At 35.2% G+C, this 21,853-nt stretch overlaps 1 protein-coding gene across 3 annotated transcripts in view; it reads left to right on the top strand.

Moving 5' to 3' along the window:
- LOC128991915 (calcium uptake protein 3, mitochondrial) overlaps positions 1–21,853 on the top strand; it is a 55,337-nt gene that overhangs the window by 31,674 nt on the left and 1,810 nt on the right. The window contains exons 2-10 of one of the 3 annotated variants that reach the window (XM_054415197.1): positions 9,601–9,742; positions 11,505–11,615; positions 13,159–13,206; positions 13,515–13,597; positions 15,036–15,104; positions 18,504–18,709; positions 19,729–19,857; positions 20,137–20,294; positions 20,598–20,755. In XM_054415197.1, coding sequence (XP_054271172.1) covers positions 9,601–9,742; positions 11,505–11,615; positions 13,159–13,206; positions 13,515–13,597; positions 15,036–15,104; positions 18,504–18,709; positions 19,729–19,857; positions 20,137–20,294; positions 20,598–20,755 — 1,104 coding nt within the window. Of the gene's footprint in view, positions 1–9,600; positions 9,743–11,504; positions 11,616–13,158; positions 13,207–13,514; positions 13,598–15,035; positions 15,105–17,795; positions 17,907–18,503; positions 18,710–19,728; positions 19,858–20,136; positions 20,295–20,597; positions 20,756–21,853 lie in introns of all 3 variants that reach the window. The other 2 variants (XM_054415196.1, XM_054415199.1) reach the window with 2 other exon arrangements.

Here is a 21,853-nt window from a genome sequence, read left to right on the forward strand (position 1 = left end):
TTTAACATAGGGATAGATAGAATGTGTAGTTGTATCAATAGTCAGGTTACAGGCTTATTGTTTCGGATTACAATTTTTTTTATCGATGAATTGCAAGTGTGTATAATCTGAGGTAGCTGGGTGGTACTAATATAAGTTGTGGGTTCGAGCCTGAGAAAAGACAATACCTTTTTGGTGATAACTGGACCCAACTGTCCTTGATGATTGGCATTTATATAAATGGCACCAAATAGCTTATCTTAGTCTTAGACTGATATTGTTTCAACACTCATGTTTTATTAATTTTTCTCTCGTCGTAAAATACGCACCTTGTTTTTTCGTCACCAAGTTATTATTAATAATCTAACCTAACTTAAAACTTTGAGTTTCGCCTATGCTTACGGTTCACCTTAAACAGCTTTAGGATGTTGATAAATAATCGTGCTTGAATATTTTTGAAGACACGATCACAACTGCGTTCCAAGCTTGGTGCATTTTAAGACTCGAAGAGTATTTCCTTTGATAACAGATGGATCTTCCATAAAGTCGTGAAACTGAAAGTCCTGAAACAAGTGAATTCAGGGAATACGCTAAAGAGAATATCCGACAGGGATTGGCGAAACGCCCCTCCAACGCAGTACTGTAGACCTGCCAGACGCGGTGTCCCACAGGGTTGTGTGTTCGGACCGCTTCTGTTTGGACCGGTCTCTGTAGTTGACACTATGATGCCTTACTTCCTCCGTGGTCCGCCTTCTTTTTGGCACATTACACAGCAAGTTACAACTTTTATGGCTGGCCCGACGTCCCTTAACTTGTCGCCTTGAAAATGGATTGGTGGGAATTTTTAAGTTTGACCTGTCATTTTTTGTCTAGATTTTTTTCTGGAACAATCAAGAATACCGACTTGAATTATGTTTAAGGTAAATTTATTTTACTAAATGTTTTCTTCTTTACCTACTTGTCTTTATAATCAATACAAGGTAATAAAAAATATATTACCCAGAAATATGCGTTGCTCAAGAAAAGAAACCATCAAGACAACAATTCATCGTCTGGCGGCACAAATAACCTGCTTATTCTTGATGATGTCTGTGAATAATGGTGCTGTTATTCTCTTCAACTTTAGAAAAGACTCGGTGAAACGCTACCACACCAAGAGTTACTTTAGTTTTAAGATTTATTATTTTGCGCATTTTTTATCTTCAAGTTTTAAAAATTGTTGACCTACTCGAAGGTTTATTTACCACAGAAACCCATGGTAAGAAATCATCCTAATATGGTATTATTTAGGTTTAAACGCTTTATATACATGTATAAACCGTCTGAAACCGTAATATGTCATTTATAAAACTTATAGAAATCAAAAGACCCTGTAAATATATATATATATATATATATATATATGTAACACATTTACGTACTATATTTTTGATACTGTATAAATATCGTGGTTTCTTCAGACACCCTCCAGAAATAATTCAATTTGTATAAACCGTTAACTTTGTCTACTAAGTATATGAAAGTTTTACCCTTTCCAAAGCTTAATAGGAAAAATCATGTTATGTATGCCCATCTTCACTCGTACTATGAAAATCAATCCACTAGGTAGAGTCGATGAAAATGTTGTTCTCGTACTCAACAACTCGTCAAGATTTGTTTCCTAGGTTGTGCGAAACAAATGTCTACTATTGGCAGCTAAACCATCACACTTGTCATCTCCCATCCATGACAGGTCTCACATTAGGAACACACTGAAATAGTATGATTTATTTCAGGAACCGTTAGAAAATGTAGAAACGCGCTGAAATACTAGTATTTCCTTCAGAACAACCTTGAAATCCACCTCTTAATATATGCACAGTCAAAAAGACGTTTCAATTTACGTTCGCCACCAATCCTAATTTTAATTCACCTGCATACAAGGTTGTAAATTACTGTGATTCACAGCTACGTCGTCGAAAACCACTCTGTCAGTTGGAAAAGATGAAATTAATCCTAACATCAACCGCGGTGCCCGAAATTTCCAATTTAAAAACTGGCGGGAATTCTCTTTATATACCATAAAGAGTACGGGGTTGGTATAGATGTAACAGCGGGGCTCCATGGCGCAACTGCCAAGCCTGCCGAAACTAATGGTTGCATAGCGATGATAGCTTTTATGGTCTGTCACACGAGCGAAAATGCGTAATGTGTCTGGCCACCTCGTTCGATATTTCATTGGTGCGTGGGATATTATGTTGCACATTGTTTTGCGCTTAATGTAGAGTAATGCAATATTTCTCGTTTGACTTGTTGGGATTGTTTTTCAAGGAAAGTAGGTACAACATTTTTCTTATACATTCACGGATGAAACATGTAATGTGGCCTATGAGAAAATCGGCTGAAATTCCCCAAATGTTAACAAACATTGAGCGTTTATATCTACCAGATTTAGTTGGTTTGGGGTTGTTATCCTGTTAGATTTGCCTCCCTTCGCTAGAAAACATCCTCGGTTTTCTACCTATTGGCTTCGCATTTATTGTACTATGCCTTTTGAAGTGTCATAACAAATTATACAGTTTAAAATGCGTAACGACGCATGCTGTAAGAACGGTTTTAGTTTAGCTTGGTTAAAACGTTGGTTTATTCGACACAAATCAGCATAAGACTTTAATGTTGATGATTACTACGTCAATTTTTATTCTAAAACTGAGTACAGCTTTAAGATGGTGATGGGACATCAATCATTGGGATTGAATTAACCATAGATTTTAACTGCGGTTCTCTCGGAAACCTTATTTTTTACCATACTAGGCCTATTCAGTATTCATGGCTTTATCTAAGGATGCCAAGCTTATGTACAATGTTATATAGTATAGATACAACCATAAGCGTTAATACAAAGCTTAAGTTTGGCAAATTCATTTGATAGGTTATGAATTGCAGTTTAGTTGGAAAGGTTGGATCAGCATGCAGCGAATCACCTGTCGATAAATGTTGCAAACTGACAAATTCCAAAGCCTATACATGCTTTAGAGGATAATCAATTTACTTTAGCATTTTACATATACTTTAGTATCTGCTGTGTACGTAAGATGAGGATTTGTGTCAGATTAATTATGGTCTTAAAATACACCTAACTAACATTTTAGTATTGTTTATGACAAAAGTTCAATATAACCCACCCTAGTAAAAATTTCTTTATAATGTGTCTCCTTACTGAATTCTTCTTACTAAATCAAAAAATGTAATAGTTTTCAGTCGGGAAAAATTCCTGAGTTACCGGAAAATGGTATTTCATTTTAGGAAAATTTAGATTAAAGGAAAGGTTTTGGGGAGCGAGCCCAAGATCTTGCAGTGACTAATACTTCAAGAGGAGGAAGGTGTGAAGATTTACTTTCTACTGATAGCCTTTTTCGAATTCAGCGTGAAAAATAATGGGTATTTTCCATAGTTTAGGTAGTTTAGGGGCTCCAAACTAATTTTTAAAGACTTTTTTCTCATTTCAGTCAACTACGATTATTTTAATAGAAGTTAAATAGACTGCAAAACAATATTTTTGGGTCAGATTGACCAAAGAATACTCTCAGAGTATACTAATAAAGTTCCCCAAGCAAAGCTCGGTCCCCAGGCACTAAAATAGTAACGAAAGTAAATAAATCTCCATAAAATACAAAGCCATATCATAATAGCTATAGTATATCACCACCCTAAGCCCCACACAATATGAAATAGCCATTACATTACATATAAATCCAAACTGCACTTTACTGAATCAAATTCAATTCGAACGTTTAGGTGGACGTTTCACTAGATATTTATTGGCTGCATCAGCTGAGATTTGGTAATGTCTTGCCTTCAGCGGTGTACGTCTGGTAATATTTACGATCTTGTTAGCGAATTAAAGTTTGTCCAGAGCCGGTGTTGTAAAGAAGTAATAGAGACAATAATATTTCTACGAAGAAAAGGGTATTCCAATTTACCTTGTTCGGAAGTATGTTTTTTAGAATTTGACGCATATTGTAGGTGTGATTAACACTTATTTGTACCATCAAAATGTAGCAAATACTTTTGTAGTGTCCTATGTCATTTTGAAATAGATTAGTTCTAGAAATATAGTTTCTGACGGTAAAAAATATCTCCTTGTTAAAAGCAGTGTATTTTTATAGTTTGACAATGTTTTAATTTTGACCATCGAAATGTATAATCGTGATTCTGTCTAGTGGGTTGTTTTAGGAAATATCTGTATTAATGCAGTTTATTCAGGCTGTAAAATATTTTTTCTCAATCGATCACAAGAAAATGTTACGATTTTTTAGATTTTTTTAAAAACATTTTTAGACATATATTAAACAAAATCTTAAGTTTTCTGGTCAGTGCCGGCGGGTAACATAAAAACTATATAATATTTAAAAAATTCTTTAAAAATTATTATCCTCGTACGATATGACCTAATTGATATGTGATAGACTACGTATGTAGCGAAACGTAATAAAACCATTGATTATTGGATACTTAATTATTATAATCATATAGAATTCAATGGATTAATAGTCAACGGTAAAACTAAGGGGTAATTGTGTCCAATATCGTGCTATGTGTGTTGTTCGTTATACTATTCACAAACAAGTTAGCCCAAGTTCAAATAGTTAAAAACATTCTCGAAAATGTAGCAGATACCGCAGATATGAAATCCATATTGACCGGTGCTCTAGTTTTCTCGGGTTATGCAGTGAAAATTGCCGTCTTGGGAGTCAGCAACAGACACTCAAAACAGACAGAGGCTTAGATAAGTTTCTTTACGTACTAATTAAACGTAAAAATACATCATGATTTAGTCAAAATCTATTCTATACTTATTTAATACGCAAGCAGGTGTTTTGTGACAATTACTCCTCCGAAACTACTGAACCGATTGACATGTTTTTAGTGTCATTGGAAAGAGCGTAACGTGAAGTTGTGCAGGAAACTTTCTTTTTAGGGAAATAATCAGAGAGTGAGGCCCTGGGGCCCTTTAAAGTTTTGTATTTCTCCATAAGATTAACATGGGAAATAAAACAAACATTGTTATGAAACTCCAGCTGTCGTCAGAAATTTAAAGTGAGATGAACATATGTTAATTGTAAACAGTCAATATGTAAAATTATCTAGAAGATAAACATGGACAACCTAATGCGGCTGTAAGTGGGAAACATTATTAGAAACACTAAAAACATTATCAGCCTTTGAAAAATGATAAGATATTTACAGGAAATGTTGATTACATTAACCTGTTATGCACATTGCGAGTATTTACATTAGTTAAATAATCATAGAGTAGTTTGAGTTGACTCTTTTAAGCTCATCGAGAATTATTACCGTCAGTTGTTTTCAAGCAACTCCTGTAATACTTTGCATTTGCTCGATTTCGAGCAACATGTACACTAGTTGAATTTATTTGCCATATGTCTACCCTGCATCCACTATAACCTGAGCACAAGTCTACCGTAGATACACCAACGCAGCCATATGTGTTCTGTATATTGAGCTGTCCTCGACGACATTAGCAATGGGTGACTTATCCTTCTCACCCTTGTCTTGTGCTATTAGTCAACTTTATTGGTCCTATTTTTTATCACCCTGTGATTTCCGGTCGGCTAATTACGTTAGGGGTGAAAAGTGGTAGGGACTTGTATATTATTCACTCTTAATATAATGGCGTTCTGAAAATAGATGGTTTGAAATTAACGTTTTAAAATTGTGTTTAGAGTTAAAACAAGAATGATATTTCTAAATTATATTTAGGATAAGATGAAAGTTAACTTGTTTGTGTGCTATGAAGTCATTTCCTCCGATGTTCAATACATTTTTCGCACCCACGAATACTTGAACAGAATGTCTCTTCAAGTATTCGTGTATTTAGGATTGTAAATTCGTATTTACAGTATTTAAATCGTCTGAATAAAATGCCAAATATTGGTAATTATTTCATGAAATTGTCTAACAAAATTATGGCATGTGTATGCTTGATTGTAGAATGTATTTTTCCATGACATGACTATTGAATACCTTGGGCCTATAGCGTGTCCATTTCATTTAGCCTCCATTTATCCTGTTTGTTATCAGATATTAATTTTACAGTTAAACTTTTAATTGAGGTGCCTCATTCAAGCCTATTTGATAGTGTCAAATTGAAAACATTATTTATATTTTTTTTCGAAATTCCAATTCGCCTTCGAAATTTGTGATACAAACTTTAACCTTTTTATAACAATAGAAGGCTACTTAGATAATACCAGACACGAAAGCCTGTCGAATGTGATGAACCTTTAAAGTATCTGTCTGTATAGGCCTACCCCTCATATTACATACGTACCCCTCATAGTACATAATATGGTTTTATTGTTGTATATTTTCTCCTAAACCTGACCTTTTCGCAATATGTTCGTGGCTCAGCTTGTCCAAGATAAAACAGATAATAAATGAAAACGAATGACCTATTTTTCAAAACATTCCGGAACTCTCAGAATGTAATTATATTCGTAATTAGTTTCACGCATGGATTTACTAATATCACGACTATCCTTCGCTACCCGATCGCAAAATTCTGAGTCTCCTGGGACACGGTCGAACGTGTCACCAGTGACACCGACGTCCAGGACCACCATGGTCCGCCACCCTCGGACCTCGCCCCCCCTGGGTACTCGCCCTCCACAGCCCCGGGGTACCCGGGTCACCGCCTCCATACATCATCTCAAGTCTAGGATAACATCTCGGCACACGATCAAACCCTGCGACATTACATCTGTGGAGGCTGTAGAGGATGAGCTTATGATGAGAGTGGAGTTAACCTCGAATAGATAAACAATCAGTAATTGTATGATATCAAAAAATAAATTAGGATACTCAGAAATTATGCCAACTTTGTACATCCGCTACTCCACACTGGTTTTGGTTTTGTGGAGTCTTTACGTATGTGTGTGTGTAAATTATCGAGGTTAAGTTTAATTACAAACAATATACAGAAGAATGTATTTTGACATTCCTCCCCATGTAAAAACTGTCACCAGTTTTAATCAAAATCGTCTTAGTTGATGGGAGCCAGCGACAGATTGTGGTGACCTAAATTATAAGCAAGAGGTTAATTTAACTTGATTTCGTCTTGTGGCCCTTATACCTCCTCTAAGAGTGGATATAAGTTCTCTTATCCACTCTTAGAGGAAGTTTAAAAGTCATAAGACAAAATCAAGTTAAATTAACCTCTTTTACCTATATGTTGTGACTTGAGACTACACAAAATTAAACATGAGCTTAGTTAGTAATTTCTGTAGAATACGCGAACTTTCACCAAGGAATACTAATGGTTTCACTAATGGAATTACTTATTGTTTGGTCAGCAACAGAAAACGAGGTAGAAAATAGATTTTTTTGTATTTTTGCTTTCTTTGACATTTACAACACAAGACACGTCACGAAAACATTTAAACAGGACACGACACGGCAAGCACACTATTTTGTTTTAGTGTCGTGTCTTGTGTTGTATATGTACTATTTATTAACAATTAACGCAATGAAAAATGAAAAAATCTCGTAAAAAAGTAAATACCACAATATTGTAGTTTAGTGTATGACTAGGCCCCGACGATGGCGTAAATCCGAAACGACCGTAGTGAAAGAAATCAGGATAACGAAGGCAGTAACCTATATATTATATAATTTAATTGGTCAAATATATAAGTCAATGATTACTTCATGTAATGGTAACAAACGAGTACATCGGTTGAAGGGTCAACGGACTTCTGGTTTATTACCAGCGGCGGCCAACAAAAGACTGAATGAGCGAAGAATTGCGGTGATTGGTTGATATACGAGAGGTGAGGTCGGTTTTGAGGTTGGAACAATGAGGCCCGAGTAACGAGGAACCGGTGGCGGGCGAGGTTTATGACTACTTGGAGTGTTTAGGTTGAAATGAGTTGAGAGGAATTAGCAAAGACTTTGTTGAGGTTAGATAATTTCATTGACGTTCCATTGTGCAATGAAGGTGATTGACAGTTTTGCTGGATAGAGTTGTTATAGAACTTGCCTGGTAGATGTTCACTAGTTCGATCCTTAAGAAAATAAAATGCTTTAAAACCGGGCGCAATTGTCCTTGATCATTAGGCATTTTTTATGGAAAAGTAAGTCGATTGACTAAATGATTCCCCATTTTTAAATACATTTTACGATATTTGCTTTACAGTTTGATTGCAAAACCAAAGAAAAAGTTATTGTTTAATTAGATTGTTTTATTTCGTAAAAATCGTGAAAAACAAATGTTTTGTAAAATACGTCCTTGCTAGGGATCAATAATTGTCTTTAATTACTGGAACTACAAGATTTTTCACTCCCTATTATAAAATCAAAAGCTTGTTTGTTGTGGTGTCAAATGTCTGGTAAGCGCTCTCGTTTTGCCATCTCAATGTTTTTCTCCTGTTTGAGGGTACATTTCACAACATAGACCTATTTGGTTTTATCAACAGGACAGAAACAATACTTAACATACATATCTGTTAGGCCTACTCGTGGTCTAAAAATTTTGTAAAGTACTGTATTGAGAAATAAATAAAATTGTCTGCACTTCATAAGAATGACATATTTATGGCTCAGTATGTTCAATATTTGGTTTCATTGAAGGATTTGAATTTTAAATACGTTTCAAAGAACCTGGGGCATTGTTGACATAATCGTCAGACAGTAGGTTTATAGTGCAAGTCATGGATAACGGGTCACAGTCTCAACAATCGACACAGACCTATGACAACATAACAGAAAGATCTTCTTGATATCTTGATCTGTTGTCTCAGGATTTCGTTCAATACTTGAATAGTACATGGAATGTATTTAAAGCTGAGTAAAGAGGTTGAGGAAATGTTCTCGCTGTTTAAGTCTATTGAATAACATTTTTGACAGTGGATACACTAAGATAAGAAGGGCGATTTGAAGAAGAAATTGTTAAGAATGCATTCCATTTCTGGACTATGGTTCTCTACTTGATTTACTATATAAACAATTGCATGCCACAATCAGTAGAATACGAATTTAGAAACAGGATAAATGTATACTCACATTTTTAGTATAGTTCTTACCTTAAGGTGAGGTTTGTTTATGTGGAGCGACAATTTCAGGTGTCTTGGCTTCAAATCTTACTAATTACGTATTTCTTTAGCCACCAGATATTTTTTTCTTCACATCCTAGGGCGCTAGGTTCTGGCGGGATTTGAACCCGAGACCTCGTGCTCCAAGGCCCCGAGCTCTACTACTCGACCAGCTCGCTCCCCAGCCATGAGATAATGACATTCAGTAATTTTTTGTATGGTCTGGATAGTTGAATGGTTACAATGTTCACCTTTAAATACAAAGGTTGATGGTTCAATTCCAAAACAAGATCGATCTTGAGATGTCATTATTTCTGATTAGGATATCATGGAATGATGCTGTCTATCAAAGGTTGAAGACAATTAGTAACAAGAACAGGGTTTGGGCTGTTCCTAAGAAAGAAATTTAAATTTTCCAGTGGCGTAAAAACACTCAAAATATAAATATAATACGTTCTCTTCAGATTCCCAATGCCTAAGTGAGGGAAATCCAGGTTTAAAATAATGTTTTAATTCGTATGTTTTTCAGAAAGATGATGAACTGGCGAAGGCTGTCAAGTTGACGTCCAGGGAAAAGAGATTCATCAAGTTTGCCTCGGTTGAGTACGACGGTCAACTGTACATGACTCCTCAAGACTTCCTGGAGTCCTTCGTTGACCAGGAGCCGAGACGTGAGTACACAGGTTACAACAAGATTTGACAGGATAAAACCTTGGACAATGGAAACAAGACTTTCCATCACCATATTAATGCTGTGGCTAGTTTTAAAATAAAAATGGAAGGATTTTAATTAAGAATTTGAGTGTATTTTTTTATTTATATTTTTTTAGAGGTTGGTGGCCTCTTTTAACCTTGCATTTTCCGTCCACATTGACTACAGAATAAAGATCTGTGTGTGGAACGTATCCAGCAAAGCAAGAGGTGAGCCGGTACAGTACAAAGGTGAACTGTACTGATAAAATGTTTGCGGCCGTGATCAGGATCCAAACCCACGACATAGCTGTCTTGGGCCCAAAGTCCGTGACGCTACCAACTGAGCCACCAACTCACCAAACTAAAAAAAAATATATTTTTTGTTGATGAAAATCACTGATTTCTGTTGAATGGAAATTCACTCTTTGACGAATGGTCAACTCATTGTTTGCTATAGGATATTTGAAACTATCACAGAATCAAAACCCAAGTGGGAACAATTTTTATTATAGATCACTTTATCAATGACTTATTTACAATAGTCGTTTTGAGAAGATATCTTTACATGAAAAGTATTTTAGTTTTCTAGCTTAGTTTGTTAATTAATAATGCAATAGGACAAAACAATATAGTTCATCAGACAGGCAAAAAGTATCTTTCGACCCTTGGTCATTTTCCGGCGTAAAACTTGAGCTTGTATTGAAAAGAGTCACTTTACACCCTAGTGATGAAATATACTACAATTTTATCAACTAGCGTACCCAGAGTAGCTGTAGTAAAACAGCAAAAATATGGACGCGATTGATATCAAATTTAGATGGATGGATATCATTCATTATGTTTATAAATAGAATCAAGTTGGGAAATTGAGAATCAAAGCCATATGCATTAGAAAATCTGAAAGGTGATAAAGAAAACATACTTTGAACATATCAAGTCTTCTTTTTATCAAATAGTGAGGTCTCTCAAATTGTCTAATCCATCCATTTGAATCCCAATGATTAAAAATCAACGTTTTAATTGGTTTTTAGTTCATCAAAGTAGATAAAAAAACAATACATTACTAAAGAATTCATATTTCAAACACCAGTCTGTTTCCTTGCGATTATTTCAACATCTAAAGAGCCGCAAGCAGTATTCCTGTGACCGCACAAGTTCATTACTCCAATACGGGCATACGACCCGCAGTTACACTAACAGGATGTCAAGCTGCAGCCAATCACGTTGAAGTACTCAATCAACCAACGACTGTTGTCTCGAGCCAGGGTCAAGTTCAAGATGCATCAATTTGCACAGCTTCATTCACATTACCCACTCCAGATAAGATCCGCTACCAATTAATCAGTTTCCGAGAACACTTTGATTTCGCTGATCTTTCATGGCAAGGAATTCTTTTCATCTTCTTTTACTTGGGTGATGTCAGTTTGCATGATCTAGAAAGGTGCTTTAGTTTATTATTATTATTAATTAAATTAAATAAGAACTTTGAGGCTTTTACTACATCTTGCTGAAGAAGCACTCCTGTAGAGTTGTTTCATCAAGTGATCATTTGTACACTACTATAGTTTTAGACTTTGGAGTCCATCAAGGTGTGACAAAAACCTCAAGTAATCTATTTAATTTGGTTGGATCTATCGATACTATTGAAGAATACACACAATACAAACACTTGACAAAATACAAAGAACGAATAAAATATTTAAAAAAACTTGTCGCTAATTTCCAAGTTGTTTGTTTTAGCCCGAGTGAAGAGGAAGAACCTGAAACAGAAGGACCTTGACAGCATCCGAGATTACACTCCGATACTGAGCAAAGGCAATTCCAGGATGTTCCGGGACCTGCGAGACAAGGGTATGATGTTAGCACCAATCGAAAGTATTAAAGTAGGTATTAATCAGCTGTGTATGAACAAGGATAAGTTTCAAAATTTTAAAAACACTCCCGTCCCAGTAAACCTGCAGACTAAGCAAATTTCAATTTGCCTGTTTTGATTTTCACAAAATTATTTCCATAAACAAGTCATATTTATTCCCCATTCAAATAACATTAGATTTAACGAGTAATTAGGTTTGCTGCTAAGGGTAAGTTAAAAAGTGTTTTTTTTTTTTTTTACCAAATGTTACTAACGATGAAATAGATAAATTTGCAAAAGGAACTACATCAGTTTTCTTTTTCTCCTTAAGAATCTTCAAAGGACAGTTTTTGGGAATTTTCTCCACAACCTTTTATTGTACAACAATGCTTACAACAATGCTATTTGTTTTTAAAGATTTCAAAACCCCATACACCCTGTTTCCATGACCCGATGTTGCTGGTTCGCAAACTCATTCAGTTTATTCCGCTCTACACCTTCAAACCAAATTTAATCGAAATCGGACCAAAGTCGAGTCAAGCCTTCACAGAAGTGTTTATGTATATATTATTTTTTTAGTGGCTTCTGGGGACATCAAAATGAAATCGGTCCCAAGTCTAGGTCTTAGGCCACTTTTTTTCACCGCGGTTGCCCGCCAGGGGGCGCCCGCCGCGGTTTTATAAATGCATTGCCGTAAATGGGTGCTTTTATTCAAATAGGAGCGGTCTCAGAAGTTGCGGGTACCCACGGAGGTTTGTAAATTCACCTGCTTGCACTTAGAAACCGCCGGTACGTAGCGGTTCGTATATGCATTGTGTTCTATTGGATCGTTTATTCAATGCGGGAGTTCGCCGTCACTCTTGCATTGCTACCAACCCAAGTCACCAGTGTCACTTACTACACGTGGTCTAGTCATTCGGCTGTGCGCATTGTCTACTACATAGGTACTATAGTTGTTAGGTCGTGTACATAGCTGAACCTCTCACCGTTAAAAATGACTTCATGAAATGTTACGGACATAAATACTGAAAGATTTTGTCTGAAATTATCTACAGTAAATAAAATTTAGATTGAACATTACTCTGGCACTATTTGAAACTTTTACAAAGGATTTCTTTTGCTAGAGTGTGTTTCTAGGTAGATTCCAGGCCTAAATAGCAGCCGTTGAAGTGAATCGATGACAGTTCTCAGTTGTAAACCAAATACTTGTGTTAGATTGGTTGTATTGAAGGAGTCTACATTAAAAAAACAAGGGTTGGCAGCTTTGTTACACTATCAGCGTGTTACACGTGACAGCGGTCGATCGCAGGTGACACATTGGTGCAGCGGGCAACCGCGGTGAATAAAAGGGGTCTTACCACCATGCCACTTAAAGTAAAATATTAATCTATACGGAAAGCAATTATTTTATTTATGTTACTGATTCAATACATTTTTGTGTGTTTTTTTCTTGTGAAAAACACCTCACTAAAGTAATCAGTTCTCATCTTTAATTATGTATTAATAAAATATCATAATATATATGTACTAATTATGTTGCAGGTATAATATCTTATACCGAGTACCTGTTTTTGCTGTCCATCCTAACAAGTAAGTAAATTTACAGTATCTTCTTGATAATAGAATGCTATCATATTATTTACTTGTACTTTTGTAGCTCTAATGTGTAATAAGTATATAGTCTCAAATTGTTCATACATTAACAGTAGTAGAATTATCCATTTTCTTACAAAATTAAGAGGAACCACTATAAAATTTTTATTTTAAATTAGCTTACAAGATTTTTTTTCTTTGTTTCAGATGCAAACTATTTCAAACTCTTGAGGTTTCTGTGTTTGTGATGGAAAAATTATGAAACATATTATACATAGGCTATTTTATAATTATCATTTTTCCAGAGCCGCAAACTGGATTTCGTATTGCCTTCAACATGTTCGACACCGACGGAAACGAAAGAGTTGACAAAAACGAATTTCTTGTGGTGAGTAGGAAAAAAACAATATTTAAAATTTTTTTGGAAACTAAAAGGATCAATGCCAAAGTAAATCTTCTTGTTAAGTATACAATTTTTTACTGTAGACAAGTTTAGTTAGTTTCTATATCTCTTTGATGTGAATGCAATTATTCTGGTGGTTGTTGATTATTCAATGCAGAGTGTTTAATTTCGCTTAGCTGGTTTAAGTTTCTCAAATTTATTGATTCACCTAGAAATTATTCAATTTATATTTGTTTGTGTTTTATTTCATTCATTGCAACACATTGTAATACTCTTCTGTAAACTATTCTTCAACAGCATGTGTTGTTTTAAAAATGAATTTAAGTGCATGTGTTCTTATTGTAATTTTTTTAATGAATAATCTGAACCGAAACATTTATACTCTTGAAAACATGCTCTGCAATTCACCATGAAGTATTTTATTGTGTTACATTAGGTATTGTATTTCATAATTATCACATTTTGTGTTCTAATAGTTTATTATTTTTCAGAATATTAAGGATGAATTATCACCTACTTCATAAATGTTCACAGAACTTAGCCTACTGTTGGTCAACTACAACATTTTGTGGAGATGCAAATTCTGTTGCGTTAGGTTTCCAGAAAGTAAAAAATGTAATGGTTTACTCACTCCAAATAATTGTTACGTATAGAGTAGAAGGAGCTCTTTAGTACAGGGAAAGTTACAACATAATTAGTAAAATAATATACAGCACCAACATAAAAAAAAACTTCTTAAAAATAGCATAAAACTTCCAAAAAAATTCCTTAATCAGATAAAAGTCGTGAAAAGCCGTTTTAACGCAATATCTTAGAAAAAAGGCTGTGAGAACTATCTCTTTACTAAAGACCTCACTCCACAAAATGTGTTGTAATTTTTTTTACTGATTGAAGGCCCTAGACTGTTGATACAACTAGACATTCCATCCCCATGTCAAAGCTGTCGCCAGTTTTTAAGTCTAAATCGCAGTAGTTGATGTGAGCCACCGACAGATTGTGCTGATGTAAATTACTGATTTTTGTTGAATATGTGAATATTTTTACCAAGTCAAACTGATGGATCGACTTATTGTGAGGTATGTTAACTGTTTTGACCCATCAACCATGTCAGCAACTATAAAATACGGTAGAAAATAGAATTTTAGACACTGGCCCATTCTGTATCTGGCTCACTCAACTATCTTCTTTGTTAATAAAAAAATAGGACAACTGGTCCATTTATGTGATGTCTACTTCAGTTTCCAATAGTCAATAGTGAAATCTAATGTTTCACATAAAAGAATGTAGTTTAGTGAACTGCAAATTATTACAACACTGAAGTTAACGTTTGTGAGTTAACTTTTAATTTGATTTGATGTACCTGAATTGCATGATTTTACATGATCAGCCAAGTTCAATCGGAGCTAACAGTGTAGTGTTCCAGCTGGAGATGTTGATAGTGTTCAAAATCATGGCGGAACGAGGCGTGATGGACGACAAGTCGAGACGTGCTGTGAGTCTTCGCCTCAAACTTCCTGGGTCAACCCTCGAACCCTGTTGTCACTGTTGAGGTTAACTTGTGTTAGGTATTGAACCTTACGATTCAGAATAGGCACCAGTGGCGGCTGGTGGGGTACAATACGACACCTGCAAGGCGAAGAGGCGTAAGTACATAGACCTACGCTTCTTCGTCCTGCAAGCGACGAATTAGAGGACTTAATCATAAACTGATCACTTAATGTGCGGCAAAAGTAAATGTTATGTCGAACGGCAGGACTATGACAAATATTACAGTAGGTACTCATTTTTGTTAAAAGTAGCTAAAGTTTCACTTTGTATTTTAATGCCTTTTTAATCTTGCATTTGTTTGTCCTCATAGGCTAGGTTGGGTTTGGTTAGGTTTTCCACAGAATGTAGGCTATCCAGCTACAAGAGGTGAACAGACACAGTACAAGAATAAACTAATGATAACATTTTAACTGTATAATTCTTTGATACTTTTGATACTCTTTTCATTGAAATGGCAACCATACAAAGTAGGTATTTTAAGCCAAGTATGAATGTAGATGAGTGGCATGATCTTGTAATCTTTATAGTGACTAAGGCCGACATATTCCTTAGACACAAGGCGGCATAAATTTATATAATTACTGCAAGACTGTGCCAAAGTAGCTCATATACTTAAGGCATTGATTGGTTGATTTTTTGCCTTTTAAGATGATTGGCAGTGTACTCAGGTCTCCATTTGATCTCGCCTACAAACAATCTCGAAAACTTTCAAAATGTATTCCGACACAACTTAGTAGTAGTATTTTTTTATTCTTTTCTTAAAAAGATTATTCTGTATAAACATCCTACCCAAAAACTCAGGCAACAACAAGGTTTTTGAAACTGGGAAGGCAAAAAAAATGTTTAAAGAATTACTTTCCAAAGTCTTCATGTACCAGCCGCCACTGAGAAGCACAGTAAGGGTTGTCTGGGGCGTTGATTGAACGGTTTTGGTCTACCCTTGGTACTCTTTGGTGCTGGTTATGTGATGGATAGAAAGCCTATTTCTTTAATAAATAGAAAACAAATTTTGCTGTCTGAAAACAATAATAAGTAGGCCTACTGGGTTCACAGCTGCATGGTAGACCAGTTTTCATGGGTAAAGTAAGTGTAATTGGTTATTAAATTAAGTAGGCAAATTGAAACTGAAATAACTAAAAACAGAGTTCCAATTTTTTACTAAAAAAAATATTTAATGAGGCCCTACTTAAAACTCTTCTAACTTGCTTTTTCAATATATCTGAAAAATAAACTGCACACATAAACCATAATTTTTATTGTATGAGTTACTTGTAGCTATAGATTTAGGTATTTATCACATTGAAACAACGCTAAGGCTCAGTAAAAATAACGAGGGATTGATTAACTCAAAACAACAAATAAATGTTTATTTAATTACTTACAGCAAGAAAACTTAGTGAAACAATAATTAACTTTGGAAATTGGATGTTCTGAGACTGAAAAATTATGATAAATGTTGATTCACTATCCAACTTCTATAATGTCAAATAATGTTAAAACCACTGTTGATTTGATTTTTACAAAATGTAAAAATATCCGATTGTGCGGAACAATTTTTTTACTGAAGGAGTGACAACAGGGAAATAAGAGGATGATGACAAGTTTGTTCCAGCTAGAGGCGCTAACAGACGGCTTCCGCTATCTCTCTCTGTCTGACTGTTTATTGCTTATCTTTCTCTTGTCTTGTTCTTAATGAAGACTCTGAGGGTGTCCATTTAATATTTAAATAGCCACATTCATGTTCATGAATCACAATTTCACAAGCTACTAATAATTGAAAAGTGTTTAGATTAGGTTTTACATTGTGTCAATAAGTGTTTGTATTTTAGTAGCCTTTCATCTTTATTTGCGTCCCTCGTTTAAGGCTGTTTAATTTTATTTAACTTAATTTGGACTTTCAGTATTCAGGACTTTGAATCAGAGTTTATGGGGAATTCATTTTACTAAATAGACAAAACAAGATAACAATTAAACTTCGTTCTAGTGTAGCACTTTTTCAGTGAGTAAATTTCCTAGCACTCAAAAATTCAGTTTTACGTTGTGTGACCATTTTAGAATATCCTAGAGTTTCTGAAGTTCTACTTTTAACATCTACATTTAATTTCAAGTAACAAAATAGTTACTTAATCTTATTTACCTCTTAAATGTTTTTATCACCTAACCAATAATGTAGAAAATATTAAATACGTCAACTGACGAGAAAATATTCTTCAACTTTTCATCAGCAAAACTGGATCATTATACAATTGGATACATTGACTGTTTTTTACCACTAAACAAATGATACTTTGATACCACCTAATTAATTTTAAAAGAATAAATGTTCGGGGATGGAGATAATAAACAAGTTTTTTACCCAACAAACTCCTAAAAGTTACATGAAGTTGAGAACCAATCAAATAAATAAATTAATCTACGAATAAACTTTCTCTCATACTCAATATAACATCATTTATCACTCTAGAACACTTTCTTCAACTAACCGTGGCTTACTTCCAGATTTAACCTATGCAATTTTTAGGTTACTGACTCTCGAGGCCTTTTCGACAGTTTCTAACCAGTTTTTAGGGAGGAGATTCTACTAATGGACTAAACCTAGACTAACTGGGTAGTTTACTGTGTTGTTATTCCCCAGTGTATGAATGTGGTGTCGGGGTTAGCCAACAGATCTTTAAATTACCAAGTGATCATTCCCGAAGTACACGTAGAACCGTCAAATGTTTTAACCGAAGCCTCAGAGTCTATAGTAAGTGGTGGCGGGTGTGTAGTTGTCGCTTCACTAACAACTCTCGCTGTTTCTCAGCTTGTGTAATATGTTCTGTGCTAATATTTTTTCACTGCTTCTATGGACGTAAGTTTAGTTGTAACTTTAAGTGAGTAATTTTTTGTATGCTAATTGATTAATATGTGTCAACATTAAAACTAGTTTAAATTTTGATCTATGAATTTAATTTAGCATTGAAGATAATCTAAAGTAAACTGTGTCAAGTTTTTCAGTTTATTTGCAATTACAAAAGACTCATTTGTATAGAAATAAAAAAAAAATGTAAAAATAAAAGTACACCAATATTTGTTAACTTATTGTACGATGTACAGTATTTAAGCAACTAATCTCTTCCACTCTGTCGTGTAGCGTGCTTTGCAAATTTTTGTAGATTTTACTTTTTGAGATCGTTCTGTTATTTTCCATAGATAAAAAACCTGAAAAACGGTTGTAATTGTGTTTTTTGCAAGAAAATAACTTGTAAACATCATAGATGGTTTCATGCATTGATAGTGGTTCTGTAGATGTTTTCAAAAGGTTGAGGTGTATAAACGCTAATATTTTCCCTCAATTTGGCAGATGGAGAAGATTTTCAGTCACGCCTGGAAGGACAAGCGAGGTTTGGACATTGAAGCAGTCGAGACGCAGCAGGTGGGAGAGCCGAGTGACGAGTATGTAGATGATGAGCAAGGATTACAACGGAGACACGCAGTGGACACTACACTCATCATTCATTTCTTCGGCAAGAAGGGAAACAACGAGTTGCGCTACGAAGGATTCAGGAAGTAAGCAACACTAAACACAATATAAGCTCGATTTCACCAAATCATTAATTCATTCTTTCTGATAAGCTTCCACGGTCCATTCCTAAAGGTGTTAAATCCTGGTCTATGGGTGACGATGGTAACTTTAAACACAATGGCGATGTTGTTGTTAACATTTACAACAAGCTGTCCAGCTGTTCATTCTCAAGACACAAACATTCCTATACAGAAAATAATTGATTATCGCTTTAAAATGGACTAGAGCATCACATCCATGCATAACGTTGGCAACCACATCATCGTCATCTTTATCTACGCAGTCTTCACCAGAAGACTAGAATAAACTTGAACCAGGAACTAGAATGTTTACACAATTTTGTGCTGCAATCTTCCCCATTATTTTTGAATTTTCTAAATCATAATTTTCATTTTTCAATAATCTGAAAGAGTTAGTATTTAATAAATTATTGGATAGAAAGATTATATAGATTTTAATCCACTAGTTACTTAGTTTGTTTATAACTTCTAAAATGATTAGTTGAAAGAAGTATTCATAGATTATTACTTACTAGTGTCCCTGTTGCTCGAATTCGAGCAATTGCTAAGTATTACAGGCGTTATTTTAAAACAAATTTCAACCAAGTCAGCAAATATTTGTAGCAAACTGTTCATTTAGCAAACGTATTGACTGTTCACGATTAACATGCTCTTCTTCTCACTTTCCTTGATTTCTGACGACAGCTGGAGTTCCATAATAATTTTTGTTTCCAATGTTAATCTTATGGAGAAATACGAAACTTTAAAGGGCTCCAGGGCCTCACTCTCTCATTATTTCCGTAAAAAGGAAGTTTCCTGCACAACTTCACGTTGCGCTCTTTCCAATGACACCAAAAACATGACAATCGGTTCAGTAGTTTCGGAGGAGTAATTGTCACAAAAAATCTGCTTGCGTATTAAATAAGTAATAGATTTCAAGTTTCTACTCAAAATCATTTGTTACCATTCTGAGTTTTTACTTAAGTCAACTTTTGTGTTGACAGGTTCATGGAAAACTTGCAGACAGAAGTGCTGGAGTTGGAGTTCAATGAGTTTTCCAAGGGTTCCACCACAATCAGTGAGATTGACTTTGCCAAGCTTCTGTTGCGCTACACTGAACTCGACACTGATGCGTGAGTTTATTTTCTTTATTTATCTTTCTCAATGGAGGCTTAACCCCTTCCCTTCCCCACTCTTGAGTGGCCAGGATGCTCAAACGAGTGTGAAACATCAAGAAGGGATCCTGTAAACAGGTTGCTCTGTGTCAAATACTTTTCAAGAAAGGGCTCTTAGTCTATCCTAGTATTACCCTTCTTTGCACTTAGGGATAAATGATTACATATTACATAGTTTTTCTATTCGTTACCACACTACCTTGCCAAATATTTAAAGAAATTATTTGCATTTTGCAGATACGACATGTTCTTGGATCGTTTGCTAGACAGAGTCAAGGAAGACGATGGAATCACTTTTGAAGAGTTCCGTGTCTTCTGTCAGTTCTTGAACAACTTGGAGGACTTCACCATTGCTATGAGGATGTACACCTTGGCAGACCATCCGATTTCCAAAGGTAAATCTCAATATTTACCGAGTTTACTCTGCAAATACATAGTTTACACAAAAGCTAATATCTTGTAAATTTTATGTTTTAGTATTCTATACCTAAATAAACCTCGTTCTCATACAGATACCTTGCCAACAGTTCCAAAAATCACAGTCATTCAATAACATGTTTATGGCTCAATCATCATTTTTGTAGATTGATTGAATACACATTACGTTCCTTCCTGGAATATGATTGATTTGATGAACATATTTAGCATTACACTACCAAAGTTCAGCTCTTGACTGTTTAATCTTGTCCAATTAACAGATGAGTTCCATCGTGCTGTGAAGATCTGCACAGGCACAAGTCTTAGTGAACACTTGGTCCACACGGTGTTTGCTCTGTTTGACGAAGACGGCGACGGTCAACTCAGCTACCGAGAGTTTATCGCTATTATGAAGGATAGGCTGCATCGAGGTTTCAAGGTGAGTATGTAGCATGATAGGTTGCAAGAGGTTTCAAGAAGAATGAAGCATTAAGGATGGGTTGCAAGAGGTTTCTAGGTAAGTATAAGGCAATAACAATAGATTGCAAGAGGTTTCAAGAAGAATTAAGCATTTAGGGTGGGTAGCAAGAGGTCAAGAAGAACAAAGCATGAAGGATAGGTTGCAAGAAGTTTCTAGGTAAGTATGAAGCATTAACGATAGGTTGCAAGAGGTTTCTAGGTAAGTATGAAGCGTAAAGGATGGGTTGCAAGAGGTTTCAAGAAGAATGAAGCATTAACAATATGTTGCAAGAGTTTCTAGGTAAGTATGAAGCATTAAGGATGGGTTGCAAGAGGTTTCAAGAAGAATGAAGCATTAACAATATGTTGCAAGAGGTTTCTAGGTAAGTATGAAGCATTAAGGATGGGTTGCAAGAGGTTTCTAGGTAAGTATGAAGTATTAATGATAGGTTGCAAGAGGTTTCTAGGTAAGTATGCAGCATTAAGGATGGGTTGCAAGAGGTTTCTAGTTAAGTATAAAGTATTAATGATAGGTTGCAAGAGGTTTCTAGGTAAATATGAAGCATTAAGGGTGGGTTGCAAGAGGTTTCAAGAAGAATGAAGCATTAACAATATGTTGCAAGAGGTTTCTAGGTAAGTATGAAGCATTAAGGATGGGTTGCAAGAGGTTTCTAGTTAAGTATAAAGTATTAATGATAGGTTGCAAGAGGTTTCTAGGTAAGAATGAAGCATTAAGGATGGGTTGCAAGAGGTTTCATGAAGAATGAAACATTAAGGATGGGTTGCAAGAGGTTTCATGAAGAATTAAGCATTAAGGATGGGTTGCAAGAGGTTTCATGAAAAATGAAGCATTAAAGATGGGTTGCAAGAGGTTTCTAGGTAAGAATGAAGCATTAAGGATTAGTTGCAAGAGGTTTCATGAAGAATTAAGTATTATGGATGGGTTGCAAGAGGTTTCTAGGTAAGAATGAAGCATTAAGGATGGGTTGAGAGATGGTTTCATGAAGAATGAAGCATTAAAGATGGGTTGCAAGAGGTTTCTTGCTATGTTTGGAGCATTAAGGATAGGTTTCAAGGT

This window comes from Macrosteles quadrilineatus, unplaced genomic scaffold, assembly GCF_028750875.1.
Source record: "Macrosteles quadrilineatus isolate MER2022 unplaced genomic scaffold, UCM_ALF_1.0 Scaffold_4__1_contigs__length_99947679, whole genome shotgun sequence".
Classification (NCBI taxonomy): domain Eukaryota; kingdom Metazoa; phylum Arthropoda; class Insecta; order Hemiptera; family Cicadellidae; genus Macrosteles; species Macrosteles quadrilineatus.